This window comes from Urocitellus parryii, chromosome 2 (genome assembly GCF_045843805.1).
Source record: "Urocitellus parryii isolate mUroPar1 chromosome 2, mUroPar1.hap1, whole genome shotgun sequence".
Lineage (NCBI taxonomy): Eukaryota > Metazoa > Chordata > Mammalia > Rodentia > Sciuridae > Urocitellus > Urocitellus parryii.
The window spans coordinates 197,919,647-197,947,462 of record NC_135532.1 but is presented as its reverse complement, the minus strand read 5'-3'; the positions used below and the strand labels follow the sequence as shown (position 1 = coordinate 197,947,462).

At 33.4% G+C, this 27,816-nt stretch overlaps 1 protein-coding gene across 1 annotated transcript in view; it reads left to right on the top strand.

Moving 5' to 3' along the window:
- The window catches only part of Robo2 (roundabout guidance receptor 2), a 510,793-nt gene that overhangs the window by 335,850 nt on the left and 147,127 nt on the right, over nucleotides 1-27,816 (top strand). Inside the window, exons 2-4 of the mRNA XM_077795545.1 lie at nucleotides 3,776-3,933; nucleotides 6,928-7,048; nucleotides 17,382-17,520. Of these exons, the coding sequence (XP_077651671.1) occupies nucleotides 3,776-3,933; nucleotides 6,928-7,048; nucleotides 17,382-17,520 (418 nt within the window). The remainder of the gene's footprint in view (nucleotides 1-3,775; nucleotides 3,934-6,927; nucleotides 7,049-17,381; nucleotides 17,521-27,816) is intronic.

Here is a 27,816-nt window from a genome sequence, read left to right as displayed (position 1 = left end):
ACACTGGGTCCAACCTAAAATATTTACGTATAACAAGTTCAAATGACCTACTCATATCTATGATGGTGTGTTTGGCACATAGCATGTGCCATCAAATTTTAGTTTTAATTGCAGGACAGTTGTTTTAAACATAAGAGAACAAAAGTGTCTTTAGGTGTGCCTGCTAATTGATCCCCAAATTAATTTAGACACAAAATTCTAAGAGCTGGGTGTACAGTTTAATGGTAGTAGAGGAAGACCCTTGTTTCTATCCTCAGCATCAATTAAAAAAATTTCTTCTTAAAAAACAGCACATAATTTCATGTATTATCTATATGTAATACTGAAATCCCCATGTATCCTGAGTGTCATGATTTTACTGAAATTTTGCATTAACAAAGTGAATCAGGCACCAGGTAAGTGTATACCTGGGCCTCAAGTTCAGTTTTCCAGAGAAATCTGGATGTGGCTGGGCCAGGAGTTCCCATAACTCTTATGCACATAAACAAATTCTGCTTGCATGGAGGCTAGTGTTTGTGTTCTCATTGTGGCCTTTGGTTCTTAATTGCTCCTAGTCAGGTTCATCATTATAATACCTTTTTAGATTACCTTTCTCATGACCAATTTAGTTTGTTTAAAATAGTTTTCTTTATCCTGTTGTGTATAAATACTTTTATCAATAACATTTTTACCCTTTGTATTTCTAATAACTTCACTGGGAAGCCGATGTATGCTCTGGTATAATTCTCCTTATTGTTATTGCCAATCTATTTTAATAAACTAAGGAGGAAATGTCTGAGTAATGATTTGCCTTAACTGAGGTTAAAAAATAAAAGCCAGGGAAGTCTTGATTCAAGACAGAGGAAGCCTTTGTGAGTGAAAGAATGTGGGTTGTGAGGATAAAAGAGTCAGAGGTGTAAGATTGAAAATCACAGTAGACATAAAGCATTATTTAGGGTATTATTTTTTATTATTTTTATTATTATTTTAGGGTATCATTATTTTGTAGCATATTAGTTTTCTATTGACTTCTCTAAATTTCCACAACACTTGGTGTCAACTTGAGGTTTCAGGGGATGCCAGACTGAGGATCTCAGTTTCTTGCTGGCTGTTGGCTAGAGGCTGCCCTGGGATCTTTTCCAAATGTATCTCTCCATTGGGCCACATGACACTGTATAAGATCAGAGGAGGCATCGGAGGGAAAATAGAGAGATAAAGAGACAGAGCTAGAAAGAGGAAAGTCACAATCATTTATAATTGAATCACAGTAGTGATATCCTGTCACTTCAGTTTTCTCTTGAAAAATGGCATTTGATCCAGAAAGAAGAAATAAAATATACCTGACAACTTAGGGAAAATGAAATGGTATCACTAGGCACAAATGAATTAGCTGAGTTATATACAAACCACAAAGAGCATATTACAAGTTGAAGAGGGTACAGTACCAATTATATCATTATCTCACCCTACTCTCTGAGTGAATAGTCTGAAAGCCTAAAATTACAGTCAATGTTAGATTTCTTGGCTTCATGTGCAAATTGGAGTCATTTTCCTTTTTTTTTTCTTTTCTTTTTTTTTTGGTGAATGCATAAACACATGTTATATTGCTTAAGAGTAGCAGTCCTTCTAGTATGTTATGATATTTTTCTTCATTTCGTTACCCATGTTAAAGGGTTTACTTTATTTTATTTTTTAATTTGGATTGTTGGAAATCAGTTCAACACTACTCTTTTGAATTATTTGCAATGGTCATAGGATCATTTAATCTAAGACTTTTTGGCATGTCCTTTGTAGGGAGACTCATGCAGGAGAAGGCTCTTCAACTGGCCAGATGTGTCATTTTCAAACAGATTGAGGGTCTGCCAAAACACCATTTGTTGCCAGTACCGGATATTGTAGGGGGGCCTATCACTCTGTTACCATATTTTTGCACTTCTTAACATTGAATAAATAGGCAGCTGTTCTGTATTTAGAATATAAATTAGTCACCAGCTTGCTCTCCCTGGAGGATATACCTGCAAGAGGGAACCACATTGTTAACCCCTTCTTACCACTTGCACGAATGTCACACTTAATTGCACACTTCCCTCTACCCATTCAGAAGCAAATACTTATGCATACCAATCACACCTTTCTTGCCCATTAGTCAAAATATGCAGTTCACAGTGCTAAAATGGAACATATTTCCTTAGCAGCGAAAGCAGTAAATTAATCAGTTGATAAGCTGAGGCTGAACAATTTGTGCTGAATTCTTTTCTTAGTGCTCCTTCAATAGGAAATAAAGTTCTCTAATCTCCTAAAGGGGCATGACTTCATTAAGCTGGAAAACCATTTTAAAGGATACATTGGATGAGAGAGAACAGAAAAGCCCTGAAAGTCACTTGGTTGTCTCTCTGGAGCTATTTTCAGGATGGAGATTTTTATTTATTTGGAGATGGCAATTAATTTACAGACTTGGCACAACAAAGAAACTGAGTGCTGAAGAGGGTCTCATTACAGGACAGGGAAGGTGGCTGGTTTGACCTAATCCCCATTTGCAGCAGATAATTTACATAACAGGCTATAACAAGTTGCCTGATGCTGACTTCAGACACTACACACACACACACACACACACACACACACACACACACACACATCTACATACACACACACACACACACACATATATATATACATATAAATGTGTATGTATGTGTTTATCTTTTTGTATAAATAATATACAATAAACTCAATATGTGCTTGTATACATAAATACATCATATATATAAACCTGTTTTACCCTTACATAATTTAAAACTGAATTAGCCCTGAAATATCAAAGACCAGGAAAAGTGAAGGCAGCTAGGAGAGGTGGAGATGGTTGGAATATATAGTACATGTGTCCAAAAGTAGTCCCAGCCTGTATTTATCAAATAAACATAGGTTTCTACAATCTGATCGGGCCAAGTCACTGCTGCAGGCTTTTCATCTTGCCAGCAGCAGAAGAGCACAGGCTGATAGATAGGTGACATTTGGACAGCCAGGCGTGCCAGATTTTTGGAGGTTATAACGGAGGTCCAACCTGCTGTTCTCCTTAATGAAAGGAGGGAAATTCAGACTGGCAAAACTGCTACAAGGGATATCTCTGCCCTGAATGTCACACTGCCCAGATGTCACTCGGCAGGTGGAGATGCAGAGAGAATGAAAATGGAGCCTTGTGTACGTGGGTGCTAGAGCGTTGCAAGGGTGAACAATGGGTCTGCCTTCCAAAGTGTAAGGAGAACAGTGTGCACCTTGTCCATATTCATGTCATGAGAAAGAACTTTCTCAAAGAGTCTCACTCCACTTCCCCTCAGAGAACGACACACATGCTCACAAAGCACTTGCACAGGAATTGCTTCACATTTTGGAACATCTTTAACATTTACTTTAATATAGCTATTATATAGGTGTGTATTTTTTCTTTATAAAATTAGATTCATGCCACATTAGGTTTATATAATTTGCCTTTTAAATTAAATCTTAAGACTTTATCATAAATATTTCTCATATAATTGTCCTTAGGGTCAGTCATCTCAATTTTTAGCTTGGATTTTAAAGCAAAGATGCATGACCATATAGTAAGCCATTCCCAACTTGAGCATTTAGGTAGACTCTAGAGTATTTTAAGATGGGCCTGACTGTATTCTCAGTAAGTATTCAGAATTTTTTTTCTTTTTTAACTAGAACAAGTAAGACTTGAAGTTACGTTTTGTGAGTGAAAGCTGAAGTTACTATCATTGACTTTTTTTTTACTGTAATTGTTTCTCTGCAGTGTTGCGAGATGACTTCCGGCAAAACCCCACAGATGTTGTAGTGGCAGCTGGAGAGCCTGCAATCCTGGAGTGCCAACCTCCCCGGGGACACCCAGAACCCACCATCTACTGGAAAAAAGACAAAGTTCGAATTGATGACAAGGAAGACAGAATAAGTGTGAGTTAAATTAGAATGACAGCTTAGACAGATGGAAATTCACATCTAAAAATAGATGTATTTTTTAAATTTATTTTTAATAAAATTGTACTCAAATGCTGACTAACATTAATGCCACATCAAAAAGTCTTAAAAGACTTAAATTTACGGATGAGACTACAAAAAGACACAAATTATAGAAATCAAGTATACATGCTGTATTAATAATCGTATCAGTCTGAATATGTAAATTTATATTTGCAGTGTGATATTGATGTCTTAGCTTTTCAATGTCTTCTGTTCATCATTTACGTTTTAACATGAGTGTTCGAGTAAGCAATAGCCATAAACCATATTAAGAATAATATCTCATTTTGTGCTATGTATAAAATTATAAGAGGAAATCATCTGAGGTGATGAATATCTCATTTAATCCAGTTTTTCAAATTCAATATTTGTTTCAGCAAAATTTTTAAAATGAGTTAATTTTAAGGCAAATTTAAAATAAATAAGTTAAATAAAAATTAAAATGACTGATTTTGCAGTTTACTTCATATAAATTGATTACCAGGTTCAACAGTTGATTAAGATTCAATGCTTTTATGTAAAGGTACAGAACAAAGGGAATTAATATATACAAATTTAATAATTCATATTTTTAGAGGATCCACTCAATATTTGTATGAAAAAATTTATAAGTGACAGCCATTCTAAGGAAACAGAATATAATTCCACTTATGTTATTTAGTAATATTTAGTAGTAATAACACAGTGAAGGCATTTTATTTAAAATAATTTTTCATTTGCCTGAAGAAATGTGACATTTCAATCAAGAGTTTATATAATCTGCAAGGCACAGTGGCATATATCTATAATCCCAGTGACTCAGGAATCTGAGGCAGGAGGATCATAAGTTTGAGGCCAACCTTAGTAGCTTAGTGAGACTCTGTCTTGAAAAGTAAAACAGAACAAACCATAAAGAAGTCTGGTTGTATAGTTTGATGGTAGAGTACCCATGGGTTCAGTCCCCCACAACACAAAGTAAATAAGTAAATGAACCGATATAAATATATTAATAAATGATTGGGCATGGTGGTGCATGCCTGTAATCCTAGCAGCTCAGTAGGCTGAGAAAGAAGGATCTCAAGTTCAAAGCCAGCCTCAGAAACTCAGGGAGGTCCTAAAAAATTTAGTGAAACTGTCTCAAAACAAAAACAAATAAATAGATGATAGATAGATAGATAGATAGATAGATAGATAGATAAAAGCCTTGGATGTGGCTCAGTGGCTAAGTGCTCCTGGGTTCAATCCCTAGTATAAAAAAATCAAAATGTATTTATTATCTTTAAATATACTTTTATTCTTGTATGTACACATTGAAATTACATTGCAGCACAGAAGTGATAGGCCATGTAAGAGACAGAAATATAAAGTGGAATATTTCTGATTTTGCTGTTTACATCTTGAGTATCTATGTTGCCAAAGAGACTTTGGTTCTCAATGGTCTGGAATTGCGTACCAAACTTTTGAAAATGTGCTTTTTCTCTGTAAAAAAATCTCCCTGAAATTTTTGACTTATAAAATCCATTTTTGACCATGATTCCATGTAAAAGTTGATATTCCTGATCAAAGACAGCATGACTTATCTCTGCCAGATTTTCTTATCCTTCCCTGGCCTGTTTAAAGGTGAACTGGCAGCTGAATAATCTAGGATGACCTTACTTAGGTCTGGAAATTTGCTGACTTTCAGCTAGAACCTCACTTCTTATGGTCTCCCATATTTTAGCAGGTTTCCTTAGTCTGGTTTCATAGTCTTAGGTTTCCAGTTGTAGCAAGAGAAGGCAAATCCCAATGTGCAAGCAACTTTTTTTTTCTGATAAAGCATTTGCTTTATTACCATTGGTGAAATAGTCATATTGACAAGCCCTGTTTCAAGGGAAAGAGAAGGCTTTATAGGCTCCCATTATGACATACTGAATACAATTGAGGACAGAGTGATGGCTTTTCTTCTCATGTAAAAAAAAAAAAAAAAAAAAAAAAGTTGAAAATCTTTATGACATGACAAATTTTGGAGCTTAAACTATTTCTGATGAACAAACCTAAATGAGTTTTGTTTATCAATGAAAAATTTAAAATTAATGGAAGAAATCAGAATGTTTGAATGTTTTATTTCCTTTAAGAACACTCAATCATGTAAAATTAAGATTGTTGAACTTTATTCTTACAAATAAAGGGAAAATGAGAAAAAATAATGTGACAATATACTTACTAAAATTCTAACTTTGAGTTAATCTTCTCTTTAGTAGACATTGTATTATTATTGCATTTTGGGGGTCAACACATGCTTCTCTTTTAAGAAGTATTTAGCAACCACTTATTAGATGTCAATAATTTGTACTAATCCATACACATTATTTTATAAGTTTTAATTATTTTTGCTCAACATACCCTTCTTGTCAAAAATTATTTCCAAAGATGATTAACACTGATAGTTGAAATGTAAGGTTCACAAAGAAACAGATTTTGACTGTTTAGCTTACTGTTATATTCCAAATGCCTAGAACACTCCCCAGCCCTTGTAGTACTCAATGAATACTTGATGCATCCTTTTAAATCAGCTAGGTTTTATTATATTATCTAAAACAGATATCTAATGTTATTTTTTGATGACGAGCAATTCATTCAGCTGAACTCAGTGTGAAGAAAGACCCCTGCAGATTTAGTGGGGACAGTCACAAAATGCAAAATATGACCAGGCAAAACAGAGAAAGACTGCTTCAAAGATGCATTCTCTAGGAAGGAAATATAGAAAGTTATAATAAAGTTGAATTAAGAAGCCCAATGGGCAGAAGCCATGGTGGGAGAGTTTTGTGTAAGAGTTTTGTCTTAGATGCAGTTTTTTCTTTTGAAAGCAAATGTGCTTAAGTATTCCAAATTATTAATGTCCTTTTTTTTCCTTTCCTGTTTCTTTTCCTTTCCTTTTTTAAAAGAAAATTTTTTGTTTGACATTAACAGATTCGTGGTGGAAAATTGATGATCTCCAATACCAGAAAAAGTGATGCAGGAATGTACACCTGTGTTGGTACCAATATGGTGGGAGAAAGAGACAGTGATCCAGCAGAGCTGACTGTCTTTGGTAAAACTCTTTTAAATTCCAAATTGCTATTTATACTCTACATTGCCTTGGTTTTAAAATATTTTTGTTAACTCTAAATCCCAAGCCATATATGAACAATTACTCATCATTTGTGATAATCAACAACCAATTAAAATTTTCTTTCTAGTGAAAATTTTGATGTCTAAATTTTTTTGAAATATCAATTTGTCTACTTTATTCATATAGCTTTATGATTTTGTCCTTCACCAAAATGTAAAATTTGTTGTTTCTCAAAATCTATTTGAGATATGACATCCCTCTACATTTTATTACTCATCTACTTTGTTGCATTTATTAGTAAATATATGTAGCTGTATGTATATGTGTATATATATATACACACACACACTTATATATATTATATATTTTCATATACATCAGGTATAGGTATGTATACACACATGATTATATGCTTTTATGCACATACATGCATATGGATATATGTATGTCTATGAATGTCCTTTAATAAAATTTTTCACTGCTTGCAACTACCATGTGATTTTTATAAGGCATAAGAGATTGTGATTTTTAAATTACTTTGTTGTGCCAGTAAAAACGCCTCCTGATTTTATGCACAACATATAATAAGATGTCTATTTGTGGTTGTTACTCTAGGACATGAACAAGTATAGCATCAAAGTCCTACAGGGGTTTCTAGAGAAACTTCTTTTGCAGTATGAGTATGTAAGGAGCATCCTGTGGTGGAATGGGATACCATGATGGAAAGAGACCTACTGCAGTTTCTATTACAGTTCAAGAGTTAAGGTTGTGCTTTATGAATATGTACCAGAGTGCAGGCCTCTCTTTTCAATCACTCTGAGTACTGAGTAATCTCTGATAATATTCCCTGTGGATAGTAAGCAGCTTGGAGGCCCAAATGACAAAGCCAGGGGAAATCCCTCATAATTCATTAAAGGAATTGAATAGTAAAAATAAAATTGCTCCAAGTATGCATTGCATGTAAATTTCTGTCACGCAGAGCTCAGACAAGTATCAGTTTGCCCCTAAATTTTATGCAGTCGTCTGTAAGAGTTTCAAATGTGCTTCGCTCTATAATGAATAAAATACAGTTTTGCCTGATAAGATATGAAATTAGTGGTCACTGAACATTAGCACTGAAAACCCACAAGGATAGCTCTTCCATTTAAAGAAACACTCACTGCTATTTTTTCTGTAACTACCACAAGCTTTGGAATAGAAAAGCATTGCATTATAGCAGCATTGACTGCCTTTAGAAGGATATTAAGAGGGTTTAATGTCATTACCCAAGCAATTAGACTTACCAGTAATGTGCCTATATTATGAAATATTTACCCTACCTTCCCTAAAGACATGATGAGAACTGCAAGGGATCCCTAAACATGTCAAGAGTTATGGGGCAACTTCTAAATTATTTTGAAAATAGCTATCAACCCAAAAGATTGAATTTGTCCAGAGGCAGTTCCTCTGGAGGAAATGATTCAGGAACCTGAGAAACGTTTATGTGATGGTGTAAACTAGTCACAAATGACCTGAGGGCTTATAAGTACACTATTAAGTAAGAAAACAACATCCAAACTCAGAAGAAAAATCACAATACAGAAGAGACAGTCCAAACCAAGGATGAGGATTGTTCGAGAGGCCCTTTCTGAAACTGACTCCCTCCTTCCAGAGAACATGAAATAAATGGTTTGCTGCTCATGGTGAGGCCTTCTTTATTTCATTCTGGGGCTCTTACTTCCAGGACATGATTTCTAATAAACCTCATTATATTTCATCATTGTTAAATGCATCACTTCTGAACTAATGTCTATACACCTGATTACATTCCACACTCCACCTGCTCAACATTATTTTCAGGTAGTTACGATTCAACTTGAAAGTATTTGGTTACCATAACCCGTCTGTAGCGAGAGAGAGGCTTTTTACTGTCTTTTGAAATTCAATTTTTAAGAAATGTTATACAGATTTTTAGTTGGGCAAGAAATATAATTCACTTACAAAACCAAGGAGAACAAATAAAGGGTGTTTTCTTATCCAGTGGTCACTTTTTGAGACATATTGCCAAAAAAAACTTCTTCAATCATTCAAGCATTTGGGGTTTTTAGTAAATAAGCTTAGACGTGTTATAGTTAAAAAATTTAGGGGCTGGGGTTGTGGATCAGTGGTAGAGTGCTCGCCTTGCAGGCATGAGGCACTGGGTTCGATCCTCAGCACTACATAAATGTAAAAATAAAAATATTGAATAAAATTTTTTTTAAATTATTTTTAAAGTGCCCTTTTGACTAAGTCATGATCAGTATATCCTAATTTTCAAAAGTTTACCATATTTCATGAAGTATTCATTATACTTGTTGTTTGCAATATTTTCTGATCATAAAAAATTGAGTTAAATGGATACTACTAATTCTAAAACTTAGAATTTTATGCACAGTCTAAAATAACACTAAAAATCTGAAGCATAGTCTAGATACCAACACAAAGAATACTCCCCAGGAATTTTACCTCAAGATCCTAAGGCAGAGAAATGAAAGTCTAGTATGTCATTAAATTCTAAGCTTGGATAGATTTCAGATATCTGCTATCCAAAATTTAACTGTCATTCAAAAAATAACCCAAAATAACATGATTTTTCCAAATAATTTTTGAATGTTTATCAAAGTAAAATATGAAAATAAAATGTATGCATAAAATTTCTATCATAAATTATAAATATTGCAAACCATAATGAAATACAGAAACGTTATATCACATAGGTTCCCCAATACACACACACACACACACACACACACACACACACACTCTCACTCTTCAACTTTGAATATTTCTGCAAGTATACTTTATGATTTCTCTGGAATTTATTTCTGTATGTATGAACATATGTTTATTCTATTATTTATTAATTTATCAATCATATATATTTACTTTCTATTTCACAAAATAATAATTTGGCCCACTTACATGTTCTTCCCTTTCTTGCTTTTTCTGTTTCTAGTTTGTTTCCCCTCCTCATTTTAGAAATATCAGTTATATTAATATTTGGAATTTAGTTATAATAACCTTGTAAGTATCATGAATTGCAAGCTGTATATTATACTTATGATAACATTTATCTTCTTGTACTATATTTGTTCTTTTGAATTAATGATCAATAAGTTTTTCCATAATTATGTTAGTCTACCCTGTCATAAATTCTTGACATCACTATGGAAAAATATTCTAAATTTAATTTTTCACCCTATAGTGGTTAAATGTCCTTCTCTCTATAGTCTTCCTGGAGGTTTCAAACCTCCACTGTCCCTGGTCTGGACAGTATTTAGGTCTGTTCCAAACATTTCATTCTGATTTTGTCTTCCTTTTATTTGATGCTGTATCCACCATCTTCTGTCCCCTGTTTCTTTATTGGTTAGTCCTTCTAAGATGGAAAATGTTTTTCTCTTACTTTCTGCTCAAAGAGCCTGGAACACATTTCAAGCCAAAATGCTATTATTCTATCTAGAACTTAAGTTACAGAATTGTGGTGTAAAGAATTTTTTTATGAGAATATTGAAATTGTCACTTTAACGTAATTTACCTTCCTATGTTTTTCTTGAGAAGTCCAATGAGGTTATGATCACTATAGTTTTGTATGTAATCATTCATCTTTTTTCTTTTTGTTTCTCTATGCAATAGAATGTGCCATTTCCTTATCTCAGTGTTCAGCAATATTTCCATCCTATGCCTTGGTTTGGACCTTTTTTTCCCCCTAGTTTATACTCTTCATGAGCAATCTCAATCACATATAAAATCTCTTAACCAAAACAAAATGAAAATTTTTCTCTTTTCTATTCATTGCTGTGTCAAACATGTATTTATTAATTAAATATCAAACCTACTGTCTTTTCTCTATTTTTCCTATTGATAGCATCCTGTTCTTGTTTCACATATGTTATAACCTCTCTTGTTTCACACAATTTTAATAACAAAGTTTTGAAGTCAATATTTGTCATGTTTTCCTGCCTTTTAAAAAAGTATTTAAGACTTTCTTCAAATAACATATACTCTAGTATACTCTATTGGGGTTTATTGATATTCAATTGCTGTTCACTAAAAAGACTGTTCTGCATAAAAATACTAATGTACAGCTGGTGGTTTGATGCTCAGGTTGGGATGTAGTCCTTTCATTGGGAATGAAAACAGAGATTGGGGCTGGTGATGATTTTCTGTAATTGTATAAGAGATAACTTTTGATGGATTGAGAGGAGCTTTAAAATACAGACAAAACTATAAGGAAAGAGCTCAAAAGGAACCATAAGTAATACCTACATTTTGTTTATATTCTGTGGCTTTCATGTAAGAATTCAGAGCATAAGGTGTTATTAAAATCCAGCATGATTGTTAGGAGAAATATAGTTCTTTCTTGAGTCTATTTATCAAGTATCTACCAGGTGCTAAACACTGTTGAAGTGTTTAAATACAGTAATGCATAGACAGTGCCCCTGATTTCAGGCCAACTCTCATATCATGTTGTCAGCACTAACATGAAATTTTCCATCTAAAATATGGTGAGAGAGGCTTTTTATTTCGTCCAAGAACTTTTACCTATGTTGGTCTTTGCTTCTAGGGTGATTTCCCTCAGATAAAGGAAACTCTTGGCAAAAAGAAATAAATGTAGTCAGTATTTAATTAATCATATTCAGGTGGTCTGATCATTATCCTCCAATGTTTTTTTGGAAGGGCACATTAATCACATCTAGTGGTTATAAAAACCCACTCTCACCTCACACATGCCCAGTTAAGTAAAGAGATTTCTACTAGGCCAGATGTCTGATTTCCTCATTTAATAGACACTACAGTGTGGCAGGTCTTACTGGGGTAGCTAAAGTCAAGACAAGGTTTACAAGCAGTTGCTAGTTCTAATGTCCTTTTATTGCATAGTTTTCTTCTTACAAGATTTAAAGAACTCAACCCATGTAATTATTGCCACACACTACTGCTAAAAGTCAAGCAAACTTCATTTTAAAATTGCTAAGATCATCCTAGAAATAGCTGCCATGGCACGGTCATTGGCAACTATGCAATCATTTTCAATGACTGGGTACTGTTAGAAAATTTGTCAACTGGGCACTTAATTTCCTTAATTGTAGCATATGAAGGGAACTTAAAGTGATATTCTGCACTTGAGTTTCAAACTTATGGTATTTTATGCTAAATTGAATATTTTTCTTTTCTAATAATATTGACATAACTACAATGAGACTTGGCATTTGATTTTATTATAGCTACATATAAAGTTGGATTTTCCAGTATTCTAATTTAGAACTAAATTGACAGGAATACTTGAGAGCTGTGCTTTACAGAGTAACACACTGGCAAACAACACAATTGTCTCAGGAGAGATTAACCTTGTAAGCAAGTTATGCAGGTGATTCAAATCCAGTTAATCTCACAGAAAAAAAAAATGTTAATTGCATTGGCAAAGACATTGCCTGTGATCACGCCACAGTTATATAATTAGGGATAAGCCCATTCAGAAGAACTCTAACCTAATTGATAAACAGTCAGCAAACAGCCCTGGAGATTTCTCTCCCAATTTTCAATATGTGATCAGACATAAGGTGATACTGTGGAAAAAAACAGTGACCTGGTTTTTGACATGCCTTAAAATTAAGCAGCCTTGTTGTTCAATAGATCAAGATTTTCATACATATTTATTTTAATTATACAGAGGCTCATAGGTACAACCTCTTTGGACATTAATAGGTACTGAGTGGGATCACTTATCAACTAACTAAATTGTTCTGTTTTCGTCTTACTTTCTGAAATTTCCAATTTTTCATTTATATGCAGATGACTTTGATACGAAAGAGGCAAACAAAGATACTTCTTTGTAATTTTTACAACCTGTGTCTGAAAGGGGCTTAGTTTTGCTTTGGCTCTAGCCTCTACAAATTCAAGCCTTCTAAAAATATATTTTCCACTTTCTTTGTAATACTCATTTTTTTGTCCAAGTTTCATATTTCTTGGAGAACAGCCTAATTAAGGAATTTGGCAAGAAATTCTTTTAAAAGATTTCTTGGATTTTATATATATATATATATATATATATATATATATATATATATTACCATATATGTATATATAATATATTAGTCCAACCTACAGTTTTTAACATACTGTTTTCTGTAGGCAGTGATGAAAATTGCAAAGCAGAAAGTGAGTTTATAATTAACATAAGACAATAGGAATACTGAATAATATAATTTAGAGATATTTACAGGAGTGGGTGCTATGGATATTCTAATGCTTTAAAACTTATGAGCAAACACCAGTGTATCAGTAAATTTTCTTTCCTTTTTTGGAAGGCATAACCAAAGTTAGTCTGGTGTAAAACCCACTTTGATGTATCATGTGAATCCAAGTGACTTTTATCTCAGTTATCTTGGCATCCATCTTTTTTCCTTTCAACTAAATTACACTTTCTACTATGAGACACTATCAGGTTTCCCAAAACTCCTATACCAGATACTCTCCCATGGTTATCCAGTTGCTAAGCAACTGGACTCTGCTTGAGGGCAGAAGGAAAGACAGAAGGATCATCCTGAAGTTCTCCATCCTGCTGCGCTCATCAGAACAGCAGCAGGGGATCCTGCATCTTGCTTCTTCTTGAAATTATAAGTCAGGTACTTCCCTTATAACACAATGGGACTTAGAACACGTATGATAACCAAAAACTCCTTAAGGGTCCTGTCCCTGTCTCCTGGAGGAAGAGACTCTGTAGCTTTGTGCCACATCTGATGTAAAATTTGCTCCTCAGATTGATTGTGTGTTGTGGAATTGTGCTTGATACATGTTAAATGAAGCACACAAAATCTTTGCCTAAAAAAACAAAGTAATTTAGTAGAACTGGTCTCATGTGCTGTCTTGCTATTTATTTTATACTCAGCACAATGTCATGATAATAGACAGCTTTACTCTTCCAATGACTTGGTAGATTTTCAATGTATAAATTTGCCATGATTCATTCAAAAAGTTCCTCATGTCCCAATACCACTAACATTGCCAAAATTCTATGTATTTCTTGTTTTGTTTTTTTTTGTTTTTTGCAGTTACCAATTAGCAAAGTTATTGTTCTGTATTTTTATGAATTGCAGAGTAAAAACAGATAATTTTTTTGGTTCTTCAAATTTCATATTTTTTCTTACTGATTATTAATATTGCCAAGTTCCTCTTGTTCCTAACTTCAATGAACATGACTTTAGCATCTTAATTTTTTAAATGACATTTAATTTATGACAAAAACTTTATCAAATCTTCAGATGTGTCTTTTGATTCTTCTTTAAATTTTTTTATATGTAAGAGTTACATCTATAGATACCATATTTTTTCTTTCCCTTTCAGGGACTTCCTTCATCTTATTAATTCAGAATTATTTTGACTTTAAGTAGCACAAACATTAATGGCTTGAGTATAAGAAGTTTATTTTTCTCATACTTACTATTTTATATACACTTACACAATGATACTCACATTTTACCTAGCAGTATGTTAAAAATTGTTAAATGGACTGTTAAAAATCTTTCTGGACTGTTCTTTTTCACCCTGCATGTCTGATTGATTACTCAGTTTTGAATCTCTTTAGTGTATCCCCTTTTCTATATCCTGGGAATCACTGTCAATTTAAGCTGAAAGAATTTCTTATAACAACACTTTGACCTAATTAATTGCTTCATGTTCTTTGTTTGTTTGTTTTGGTACCAGGGATTGAATTTAGGGACACTTAACCACTGAGCCACATCCTCAGCCCTGTTTGTATTTTATTTAGAGACAGGGTGTCACTGAGTTGCTTAGCACCTTGTTTTTGCTGAGGCTGCCTTTGAATTCTTGATCCTCCTGCCTCAGACTGCCAAGCCACTGGGATAAGAGGCGGGGCACCCCATGTGCCTGGCTCATGTTCTCTTGTATTTCATCTTTCTCAGATGTACTAACATGGTCTTTCATATGCTTATTACAAATAAGCATATGAAATCCTAACTGCTCTCCATCATCCTGAGGGTCTAGAGCTTAACACTCTTTATCATGGCACACAGGCCCTTCATAGTCTTGCTACTTACTATCTGGCAAGCTTCATCTCCTACCACTTTCCCAAGGTAACCAAGCTGCTGGCTGTTTCCCAGCCCCCAAACCAGAAGCCTGGCTTAGACTAATATGTGGTAGATGAATGAGTGGTTAAGAAAAGACTTATCTAGCTTGTCCATCCTATGCCAGGTATAATACAGTATTTCTGTTAACCCCAGATGGGGCAGCAGGGGACTTCTCCTAAATTATTTTTCAATCTCAATCAACAGTGGTAGAGGTTTAGTCCTCTTTAGCAGATTCTAGATAAATGTGACTAATAGCTCCATTGGATGGCAGCAAAAAAGTTAATCCCAATTCTTAGGCTAATGATACATTTGTACTATTAATATTTGCAACACCCGTAAGTATACATCAATCCTCTTGCCTATTTGCTTCCAGTAGCAGAAATAGTTCAATATCAAATATGCTATCCTTAAAATAGTGGGAACACAGTATTCCGAGTTCAAAAGGATAACACTAAATCATTATATGCAAAATGTACTTTTGTTCTCTGGTCAAAAGGACATATTTTGCTATCTAAAATTGTTCAGATAATAATTTTGGCTATCTAAAATATTTAGGGATATTCAAGTTTTCTCTAGTTTTATGGGTTATTTGTAAATTCAGCTCTAAAAAAAGTTTTCATGATAAATTCTTGTTTGTCTTGTTTTATGGCTTAGAATTGTGGGTTCTCAGAAGACAGTGGAATATATTCAGGTGTTTGTTTTGAAGAAAATATTGACTCCTACTGTCTAATTCTCATGAGAGATACAATTGTGCTCCTTCTGAATGCCAGTGACAGTTGATTTGTCTTGCAACAAAATATTTCCCTTGCAACTTACATATTTGTTTTATAGATAGGATCCTGATTTAGTCGACAAACAAACATACTTCTATTCTATACTCCTAACATGTTATTTTGTATGATTTATTTTCTCCAAAGTTTTCCTGCTAAGTATGTTTTAGTTGCTGGGCCACCACATTCATAATTCTATACCAGGAGTTTGAACCTAAAGTCCTCAGTGGCTGAACATGGCCAGATGGCCAGATAAATTGTGTCAACTCCCTATGGATCTCATCTTTCTTTTCCTTGACTTAGTTTTCTTTCTGCTTCAATAAGTAGCAATATTGGACTTGCCTATGATTTGGAGATGTGCTAATTTTTAAGTGTTAATTTTTTAAATATCAGGCCATTTTCAAAAAATGAAGAAAATGGACAAGAAACAGAATTGTTTAAGGATGCATGAAATTTTTTTGTTTTGTTTTGTATGGGTTTTTGGGGATGGTAAGATTCTTATGATTAGGAATTTATTTTCCACTTGTTTTATGTAGACTAGTGTTAAAATGCATTTTTTCAGTCCCAGGTATATATTAACTAACTAACTAACTAACTAACTAACTAACTAAGTAAGCAAAGGCAGAAACACTAAAGCAGAATATTGAATAAATAAGGAACACAAAAGTTAAATAAAGTAATATATATATATATATATATATATATCTGATTTAGGAGAACACTGGAGAAGACCTTTGAAAATTATGTATGACAGTTTGCAATAATTAAAAATGACAATATTTACATTAAAGAAAAAAATCAGGCAGACAACTTTCAATACATGCAGTTAAAATAAGTAAATGCTTAAGTGGAAAAATTTATATAAGACTCACATGCAAGAGCATAAGATTTTTTTCCTGAAAGCATTCTTTATTTTATTTGTTTATTTTCATGTGGTGCTGAGGATCAAACCCAGTGCCTCACACGTGCTAGGCAAGAGCTCTACCACTGAGCGGCAGCTTGAAGCATTCTTGATGGAGTATTAATATCTTTTTGATGTTTTTCATCAATCTCAACTTATAGTTTTCTTACTGTAAGCCATGATAATAGATTACATTAATAATTTTTAAACTCACCTTCTTTCTATAAAATTTGGTGTTCTTAATATTTTGATAGGGTTCACCTGATATGGCCCACAAATTCAACAACAAAAAAAATCAGTTTAATATTTTTTTCCACAAGTTTGCATGGTCCTATATAGAAACCATAGTTATTCCTTTGCTTAAAAGTAATTCATTTTATTCAGTTATATTCAATTTGTAAGGCCTTATCAGACATAGTTGAGATACAGCATTCCATACCTATGTACAAAAGTAAACCATATGTTCCCTTTGCTTTTTTCATAATTACTTAAGTCATTCACATTTCATCTCACTTTATCTCTCTCTCTTTTTTTCCAAGAACGACCCACATTTCTCAGGAGGCCAATTAACCAGGTGGTGTTGGAAGAAGAGGCTGTAGAATTTCGCTGTCAGGTCCAGGGAGATCCTCAACCAACGGTGAGGTGGAAAAAGGATGATGCAGACTTGCCAAGAGGAAGGTAAAACCATTATGTGGACGGAAAATTGTTAGGTGATCAGAGAATAATTAGAAAAGAAAAAGACTTTCCCAATTTCCCACCAGATTTTCTTGCATTTTGAATATTTCCACACATGTGGTGTTTATATATGCAAGCTACATATTTGATGTGTGCATATTAAAGTTCTTTAGGCTTTTGATATCACTCTCAATAAAAATCCACATTAGTACCTGATCCTTAACTCCATCTTTTATCCCAGGTAATAAGAATCCTAAGGAGTTTTTTTTTCTCAGGACCCCTGTAGGTTTTCCATTCTCTTCTTTCTGAATCCTTGACCATCCATCCCACTTGTACCTTCAACAATGGCCCTCATTCCATGATGTTTCATCCACCCTTGAAATCCACTCTGTTTTTCTTTAATGCCCAAAGAATCTCTACCAAAGCTGAGTATGGCCAACTTTAAGGGCCACAACACCAAAGAGGCAATAAGTAAAGGATACCACCTTCCACACAGAAGATTTCTCCTCAGGGATCTCCTGTCACTTTTTCCATTGCCATTGTTTCAAGGACTCATTCTCTCCATTTTTTCCCCATTCTTCTTTCATCACACCCTAAAACGCAATCTCTCTCAATTATCTATATTATAAAATAAAGTCTATTATCTATTATAAAAATAATTTGAACTTTTGTTTTATAATTTTTTAAAAATCTATGCCCTGGAAAAAATCATTTAAGATAGGCTAGAAAAAAAGTCATTCAAGTGTTTGCATTGTTTTTTCCTATGCAATTGAGCAATTCTAGTTCTAAAATTTATTATGCTTTCTTTCTTTTTGCACATGCTGAAACTCTAAGCATCACACCTACCACAATAATTGTCTCCAAAAAATTTTGCATCCCATTTTCTGTCATTTTCTCTTTAAAAAATTAGGTTTCATTCAACTGGTTAAAATTAAATGTGCATCTGCCGAAGTCATATGCCCTTATGTGCATTCTCTAGCACTGCTGTAGATACACTGCTAAATTTGTACTTTTATTTCAAGTTTGAACTTTGTATGCCTCTAGGTATATGTTACTGTACTTTCCAAAATCATATCATCAACGACATTAACCTCAAATGGATCAAATGTTTTAAACAGTGAGAGTTTCTTTCAGGTCTGTAGGTATTGAGAGCCACAGCCGAGTCGGGATGGCGCCTGGCATTTTGCCAGAAGGAGTGGTTGAGAGGTGACAAAAAAAAAAAAAAATCGCTCCTTCTGGCAAAATGCCAGGCGCCATCCCGACTCGGCTGTGGCTCTCAACATGTAGGTATAAAGCACTTATTTTAAACTAATTCAGTAATTTTTTTTTCTGTCTAAATAGAAGCTGTGTTTTTTTGGTTTATTTATTTATTTATTTGTTTAGCTTTGCCACTTTTCTTCCAGACATCTACCTTTAAAGAATTGTCATTAACAGTGGGTATTAGTGAATATGAGGCTCCTTGTGCCTTCCCAGTGAAGATAGCTAAAAAGCAAGGAGAATTTATAGAAACTGAGTTGTTATTATCTACTCTTTATAGATTGTCAAAAATTTTCTTCAAATTTAAGAGAACATATGGATAATTTTTAAATGTTAATGTAAGTTTAAGAGATTAATTATAGGATAAAATTTATCCAAGTATAGACAATGGTTAATTTTTAATTTCTGAGAGGATACAGAATTTTCCATATTAAAAATAACTTATAATTTTGGAATACTTTTGTAATTATGGGAACATGACAATGATAATAGTGAGAGTTTCCATACACAGTGTATGCAGTTTCCCTTATTGCTGACATTCATGAAACATTTGTCATATCTAATTAACAAAGGTCTATATGCAATAATTTAAAAAGAAGGAATGTTACTTGGATTTTATAGGTTTTTCTTTAATGCCCTTTTCTTACTCCAGAACTCAATCCAGGGATTTATTTGGGTGGGTGTCATAAAGTATTGCATTTAGTGTTCATGTTCGCCAGGTCTTCTTTAGTCTGTGACATGGTCTTAGTATTTTTTTTGTACTTTTATGACCTTGGAAAACTTGAAGAGAGGTATAGATCAAATACACTATAGTGTTTTTTCCAAAACCTGTATTACCCCAATGTTTTCATATGATTTGTCTGGGTTTATCAGTTTTTGGGGGAAAAAAATGCCACAGTGCTGAGATGTCCTTCTTATTGCATTGTATCAAGGGTACATGCTATCAAAGGCTTCTTGTCTACAGGTCATTTGTGACAGGGCAATGGGGTAGCTTACATACAGGCTAAAGAAAGTGCCTGGAGACAGCATGGGACACCTGTGGTTTATTGGAAAAGCTTACAAGAGATCCGTGATTGATCTAACAAGAATTCAGCAGCAACAGGCTGAGAGATATCACCTCTGTCCCTCAAGGTGCTTTGCAAATCAATTCCTAATGATGGTGTTTTGTCCAGTGACAGCCTGCTGGGCAAATGACATGAATCCTTTCCACGGTGCCCTCCGTTCCATGCCACTCTCCACTCAGAGGGGAGTTCTGTACTTAGAAACTGTGATGTAATCAGCATTAGCTTGCTTATTTACCTTGTGAAACCCGGTAGTAACTGTACTGGTGTAAAGGGAAGAAAATAACGTTCTTTCTTTTTTTGATTTTGTTTTGTTTGAAGTTCCCCTGGGGATTCTTTTTATTCAAATTCTTATTTTATTGATTCTTCTTATACATAACAATAGAATTAATTTTGATAAAATTATAAAAGCATAGCCTATAACTCATCTAATTAGTACACCATTTTGTGGTGGGTACAATGGTGGGGCTCACTTAGGTATTTTCTATGTGTTCATAGGAAAATTATGTTAGATTTATTCTACTAACTTTCTGCAGATACCACTAAATTACCCTAGTTCCCAGTGAACATAAGAGAAAGCCAGTGTCCTTCCAGATACATGTATTGGAACTCTCAGGCCCAGGCTTGCTTTCATTGTTGCCATAACTTGGCTAGATTTTGGGGAACAGAGAGGGAACATTCAGGGACATGATATTCTATGACCTTTGCTTTGGGTTTGATAGAAAAGAAATTTACAGTTGATCTGGTCAGTTTTTAAACATTACACAAGGTGGAGTTGAGGAAAGATTCAAAAGTAGATACTTAGAAGAGTATATTGTATCTTAAGTGTGTCTGTTTTTGAATGAAGGGAAAATAAAACTTGAGCCTAGTTAGATTTTCCCCAATTGGCTAGAGGAGCTAATTCGTAAACCTTTTGTTGCTACACTATTCTCCAAATCTTGTCAAAAGTATTTACTTCAGATTATAGGTACTGCACATTAACTATACAATAGCATACAAGTTAAATTTTCAGACTCTGTGGTATCAGGCACCCCAAAGTCAAGGTTAAATTTTGAGAAATCTGATCTCCACAACCTTCCCTTGAAACATTTTCATAGTCTCAGTCTCCATTCATCCATACCTGGCATTTTACTACTGCAATATTCATGTGACCGGCTAAATATTTTTAAAGTATTAGGCAAATGGAATTGCTGGATAAGCTTTAAATTGTTATGTTACAAAGGCCTTAGAGCAGAATCAATGCAATACAGAAATTGAGGTCAGTATTTTTATCATGATAGAAGCCATTCACTTTTTCTGCAATTCCCCATCTTTAAATGATATTTCAAAGAAGATTATTCATTCTTGGATTGGTGTGTATTAGCATAAGCTTCTCTTATGTATAATGAGGGGGAAGAGACCTCTTTACTCAGAGAAGAATAACAGTAATGACTTTTAGCCCACCATGAACTAAATCAACAACATTGATTCTATTACATTATTTAGGTCTCAGACAAGGAAGATGGCCATTGTTCTTGGATAAGCAATTGGTGTGGAGGATGACATTTCTTTGGCTTGCCATTTAATGAAATTTGAATAAGGTTTGTTTGGTGGTTCATGCTTAACACTTTGATAGTAAAGCTCTTTAGGGCATCTGCATAGCCTATAATTACTATGTAAGTAACAAGTGACTAGTTTTCTTTTGAAGACAAGAACAGCCTTTCAATTCAGGTTTAAGTTTATGAAATGCTGTGATAGCTATTTAAAGCTTCAACACTGAAGAAGATATCTGCACCAGCATTTCAGGAACCAGAGAGGAATTCAGGGAATATTTTTTCTTTGTGGTGAAAATATTTTTTAAGTAGTACTATTATATGCTTTTCTTTTATTTAGCCTTAAACTCCTTGCCTTTCTCATTAACTACCTTTAATAAAATTACAACATGTTCTTGATGAGATTGTTAAAAACATTTCTGACTATAGTGTTTGGGGTAAGCAGGAAATATAGCAAGTTCAACAATAGCTGTTGTATGCAACTTGGGCGAAGTTATTTATATATTCATAGAACAAAGGGATGAAATAGGAAAGAGGCTTTATATCATGTATGCTATTATCAGAATAGTAAATCCTTGCAGTAATTTATGAAGATATTACAATTACACGGTTGGATACTTCAGGAAGAAAAAAAAGTGACTGGATTTTTATAACCATGCTAATTGTCAATAAATTTTTTGGGGGGGTCTTGATAAATATATGTTAATATAAATCAAAACTATTTCATTTTATACACCGATATGAAAATAAAAAAGTGAGTTGGGGGAACAATGGGAGAGAAGCACTTACAGTTTATGGTGATTACACTTTTTAAAAGCACAATTATTTTAAAGCACAGTTAACATAGAAGATGGACTTTCAGATTTACTTTTACTTATTAATGGCCTCATGCATTTAAAATGCACATTGCCAGAGAGTAAACATAAGTCATTTAAGTATCATAAAGGTATATTTTTGATTCATTGTTTTTCATTTTAGGTTAAAGACATTAGGCAGTATGGGAAGGTATTTACATGTGGAGTTATTAAACAAAATTACATAACCTGAGGCCATTTCTTCCTTGGGTACTATATCTACCTTTCTCAGGCAACCCTGGACTGTTACTTACTCAGGCTCTTTTGATGATCAAATGACTTTAACACATCTTTTCATAGTGTTTTATGTGTTAGAGGTTGCCAGTGTTTGTAATGAGGCAATATTCCATCTTGTGCCATGTTCCATTATAGAGCAAATATGTTAATATTTTGTTGAATCACAAATATGCTCCATGAAAGTAATTTATATCAATATGAAGAAATCGAATGTAATAAATTTATAATTTATAAGAAGTAAAAATAAAATTGAAACATACCTACACTATAATATTCTGTTCAATCTAAAAATAGCTCTCCCAGAATTTGGCTAAGAAGTTTAATTTTGACTTCTTATCTGGACATGCCAGCAGAGTTTGTCTTTCAGTTAATTATTATCAGTCTTTAAAATACTGTAAACTGGATATTTGACATCCATCATAAATCACATAATTTCATCATATCCCTATTAGTTATCTCTAGAATCTTTTCTATGACAATTTTATTTTCTAAACTAACTCTAAAATGACTCTAAATTCCTCAATAAGGATCTACAAGTACAGAAAGGAATGTTCATAATAGCTTATCAGAGAAAAAAAGGAAACAAAATATGCCATTTACATTCTTATGTATGCTTGCAAATTCTAAATGCAGTTGATGGCTTGAACATAGTGAATATAATTCATGAATATTTCATAAAATAGTAAAAGGACCAGAGAATAAGTATTTGAAGATATGTAGTGCAAAATTCTATCAATTTTCCTGAGCCCACTGACATATTCCTTTTCTAAAGTGCAAGTCTATTTTAAGAGAGACTTCTTAGTTCCATGAAATGTGAGATTCACAGAAATGCATGATTCCATAAGAAAAGGAACTGAATAGACCACTCATACTCTTTTTTTTTTTTTTTTCTGTGACTCTTTTACACAAAGCGGCTCTTTACACTTAGTCCTGGAAAATGTTCTTATATTAACTGTCTGGAGGCTCCATTGTTTTGAGCATGTGTTACTGGGATGCAGGATCCTGAACAGGTGCTCAGCTCCCCAGCTGAGGAGATCAGACTTCTTCACTTGCAGCTTGTGACTCAAGGACATGTGGTAATTTGGGCTTCTGATAAATAACCACTCTGATTAGGTTTGCTGCTAAAGAATGGGCGATTAAAATCATTTTAGAGAAAGAAGGTGAAAGCTAAGAACAAGAGAAAAATGTTGTATATAAAGCATTGTAAATGGCAATTATTTTTTTTAAAAAAACCTTGTCCAAAAGCATCAGATATTTAAAGAAAAGTTTAAATGAAGACTCTGCATTGTTTTCCTAATGCTATACAGATTTCTGAACCACTTCTGTCTCAAAAAATAAAAACTGCAAGAGCAATTACTGTGGGATCTTTTAATACAGATGACAAAAAGCATAAGGACTATTTAGACCATTGCCCATGATGTTGGATTTGGCCTTGTTCTGCAGCTCTTTGATCATTTATCTGTTTAGTAGCACCTCATCTTCTGAAAGAATGTTGGACAGATTTTCCTACCACTAACTAGGAGTTTGACCTTGAAGAAGCAATTCAAGCTCTTTGTGTCTTACTTCCTAAAAGATATGGACCATTAATGTGGTGGGACTAAAGATTACCCTACGCTTTGAATCATTTGTACAGGGTGAATAACTATGTCATATTCTAACACCAGTGGTTATTGAAATGATATAACTATTTTAAAAGAGTTGTGCAATGGATGCATATATACGGTGTCCTAGTTTTATAAATCCAAACAATTGGTGGCATTTACTTGTAATACAGACAACTACAAGGAAAAGAAATGGTTCCTGCTAAAATATAAGAATAAAAAACTTTAGTAGTAATTATACATTCTCCTTTCTTTAGCCCAATAATTTCCATAAAAGCACATAAAATGTTATTTATTTAAAAATATCAATTTTGCTTTTGAATTCCACAGATTCATTTATAAATTCATTTGCCAGTCACTTTGTCAATCCTGAAAGTTATCACCCATTTTCTACCTCTGCAAGTTTGTGCATCCCACAAATACCATGTTCTAACTCCTATTCAATCAGATTTTAAAGCTGGGACCTTCACATTTCACACATTATGCAGTATTATTTGGCTTCTAGTAATGATAATAGCACTGCCTAATAAGAAGATTGTGTAATAATACAAGAAAATATTTTCAGAAAATTTACTACCTACCAGATACTCTACAAAATGCCTTTAATATACACTAAAATTCCATTATTTTAAAGAAAAGTGTTATAGAATAATATTACTATCATTTGAGGAATGAGAAAACAGAAGCTTAAAGACATTAGGTTTTCAAATTTACACAATAATAAGTGTTAAGAACAGAACTTGATTTTGAATCTGTCAAACCTGAATCTATGAAATCTGTATTTTAAACTAGTGGGCTCCCTAGTATTATGATTATTAGTTGTTTAGGGACTTGAAACACATAAGAATTTTATGTTTTTTGTGAATGTTTATATAATTAGCTACAAATAATACATTATAAATAACTATGTAGAAATATTACATGTTATTAAAGTTAAGGGTTACTTTTTTGAATAAATTTCATAAGCTTCATATAAAATGTCTTGGTATTTTAGAAATATAAACTTGGAACAGCTTAAATTACCTTCTGGAAACTGAACAACTAATAATAATAAAAAAAGAAACTGAATATATAGATTTTGTTTACAAACAGAATTAATTAGAAACTCTCAGATGGATGCCAGATTTTTTTTTTTTTGTATTTTCATTAAATAGGTGCTAATAGTTGCTGTCAGCACAAAACTAATTGCCACCTATGGTGGGAGTGCACATTGCCTGGTCCTATGACATTGGCCCATCTGTTGAGAATCTCAGCTTGGGAACAATGCTGGAACTGGCATCCAATTTGGACTTTGGCTAGTGGTCAAATAACAAGCTGGAACACACATGGAATACGAAGGGCCTTGAAGTCAGAGATGCTCTGCTGTCCATTAACTGGCAGTTCTTGTGTTGCATGAGGGAAGAGCCAAGACCAGGTGTCAGTTTGCAGAGCAAAAGGATCTGTCTGAGTGCCACCTGTCATTGGCATGTGGGTATTGTCCAACATGGGAGCCACAGTAGGTATGCTTCTTCCATCAAAGTCTGGCACATTAGAGCAGTCAGTAAGAATGAGGTGGCGAGTAGGTAACATTTTGCCTTGGCCCAAACTGTAGGAAGAGTCTGAGGCCTTCCAGCATTGTCAACATTATCACACAGGTGGTCGGATATTTATTGCTATAGACACTCTCCCTTGTCCCTAGGTTTCTATCTTCACTATGAGCAAAATGTGAAAAGGATAACATTGTTGAATTAATTAACACAAATGCTTATGTTCGTAAGACCCTCAGTGGTTAAAATTATTTAAATGGTTTTCAAACCCAGGATTTTTCAAATACCTTTCTTCCTGGTATTTGTTGTCATTGTCATGCTTGCTATGTTGAATTACAATGTGGGGCTAACATACAAATTGGAATTTAGGAGATCAGTACTTTATTCTAGCTCTGTCATAATTCCAAATGTTAATTTAAACAATTCACATAACATGTCAGAGTATCAGAGTCCACATCTGCAAAATGCCTAATTTGGATTGGATCACTTCTGTAGATCTAAAAATTTGTAAATGGTATGATTACATGGAAACAACTACAAACAATTGCAGAAGCATGGTAATCCTTAATTTTTCCCCTTCAATAGTAGAAAAAGAAAACAGAACCAAAAAATTCAAATAGATAAGCTTAAAAAAATTAAAATTACACATATACTAATTTCCAGTGATAACCATATTTTTGTATTTTCCATATATCTTGCCAATTTCCTATGTGAATTTATGGTTTCTGAACATTCAGCTTAGACCTTCTTACCTAGGCTTCTAAAGAAAAATTGCAGCATAGATTTAAAAACTTATTTTGATTGCATTTCCTCCATGAATATAATATTCACAAATGATATACATAGTACTTATCAATAACAGAACTACTATAATCATTTTGTATACTCTAATCCTTAGAACAATGATATGGTTATAATGATATAATATCCATATTGCCAATTGGAAACCAACACATAAAAAGCATGTCAGTCACTCACCTAATAAGTGACCTGAGATGTCTTGTTTTTAAGCCAACACCCTTGACCCCTGCCTAGAGGTGTTGGGAAGAAATAGCTTTTTCCCATTTATATTTGGTATTAAAGATTAGGAAAACAGTCTACTACATTCTTATCTAGAAGTATATCTTTGATCATTCAGTCACTTAATACATCTGTGTAATAATAAAGCACATATTAAATATTTTATATATCATGCCACTGACTTACTATCAATAATAGATAAAATCATTATATCAAATACATAAGGAAATTTATCTCTTTTCCCTTTAAATTATACTTTTGTATTGAAACAAAATTTAGACTAATTCTACATCTTTTCCTCACAGTGTATTTGTACTTAATATATTCTTATCATCTTATCTTCACTGTATTAGGAAAAAAAAACTGTCACCAGAAACGATCAGAAGCCAAAGAAATAATTGCTGAAGGAATTAAATAGTACTAGTAGAGTATATAAATCTAGAGCCATGAATTCTGGAGCATTGACAGTTTAATTCATCATTTTTTAACCAGTTTTTAAAATTTGTTCTAATTAGTTATACGTGACAGTAGAATGCACTTTGACACATCATACGTAAATGGAGTATAACTTCCCATCCTTCTGGTTTTACATGATGTAGAATCACACCAGTAGTCATATGCACATAGAGTAATATTGCCTGATTCATTCTACTATCCATCTTACCCCATTCCCCCTCCCCTCCCACTACTCCCCTCTGCCTAATTCAAACTCTATGTTGCCACCTCCCACCCCACCACTTACTGTGTATTGTAAATTAGCATCGTCATGTCAGAGAAAACATTTAGCCATTGGTTTTTGGAATTTGCTTATTTTGCTTAGTGTGATATTCTCCAGCTCCATCATGAAATTGTTTTAATTAAACATTATCAAAAGGCTACTTTCTTATTAAATTCAAAGGTACCCTGAACAATATGTTAGGCAGTGAAGATTAAAAGATGAGTTAAATTCTATTTTTGCTAAGAGTTTAACTTTTAATAATTTTTTGGTAATGTTTGATTCAAACAATTCCATAAATTGTTATAAATTGGAAAGCAGGAGGGAGTTCTAGAATTTTTATTTCTATATATATAGAAATATATATGTGTGTGTGTTTATGTGCATACATATGTATATATGCATATATATTAATTTCACATAATAGTTTATAAGCAAAAGTTGACTATTTCATCCAGTTATTCAAGTATACTGATATAAATTAAAAGGTGAAAAA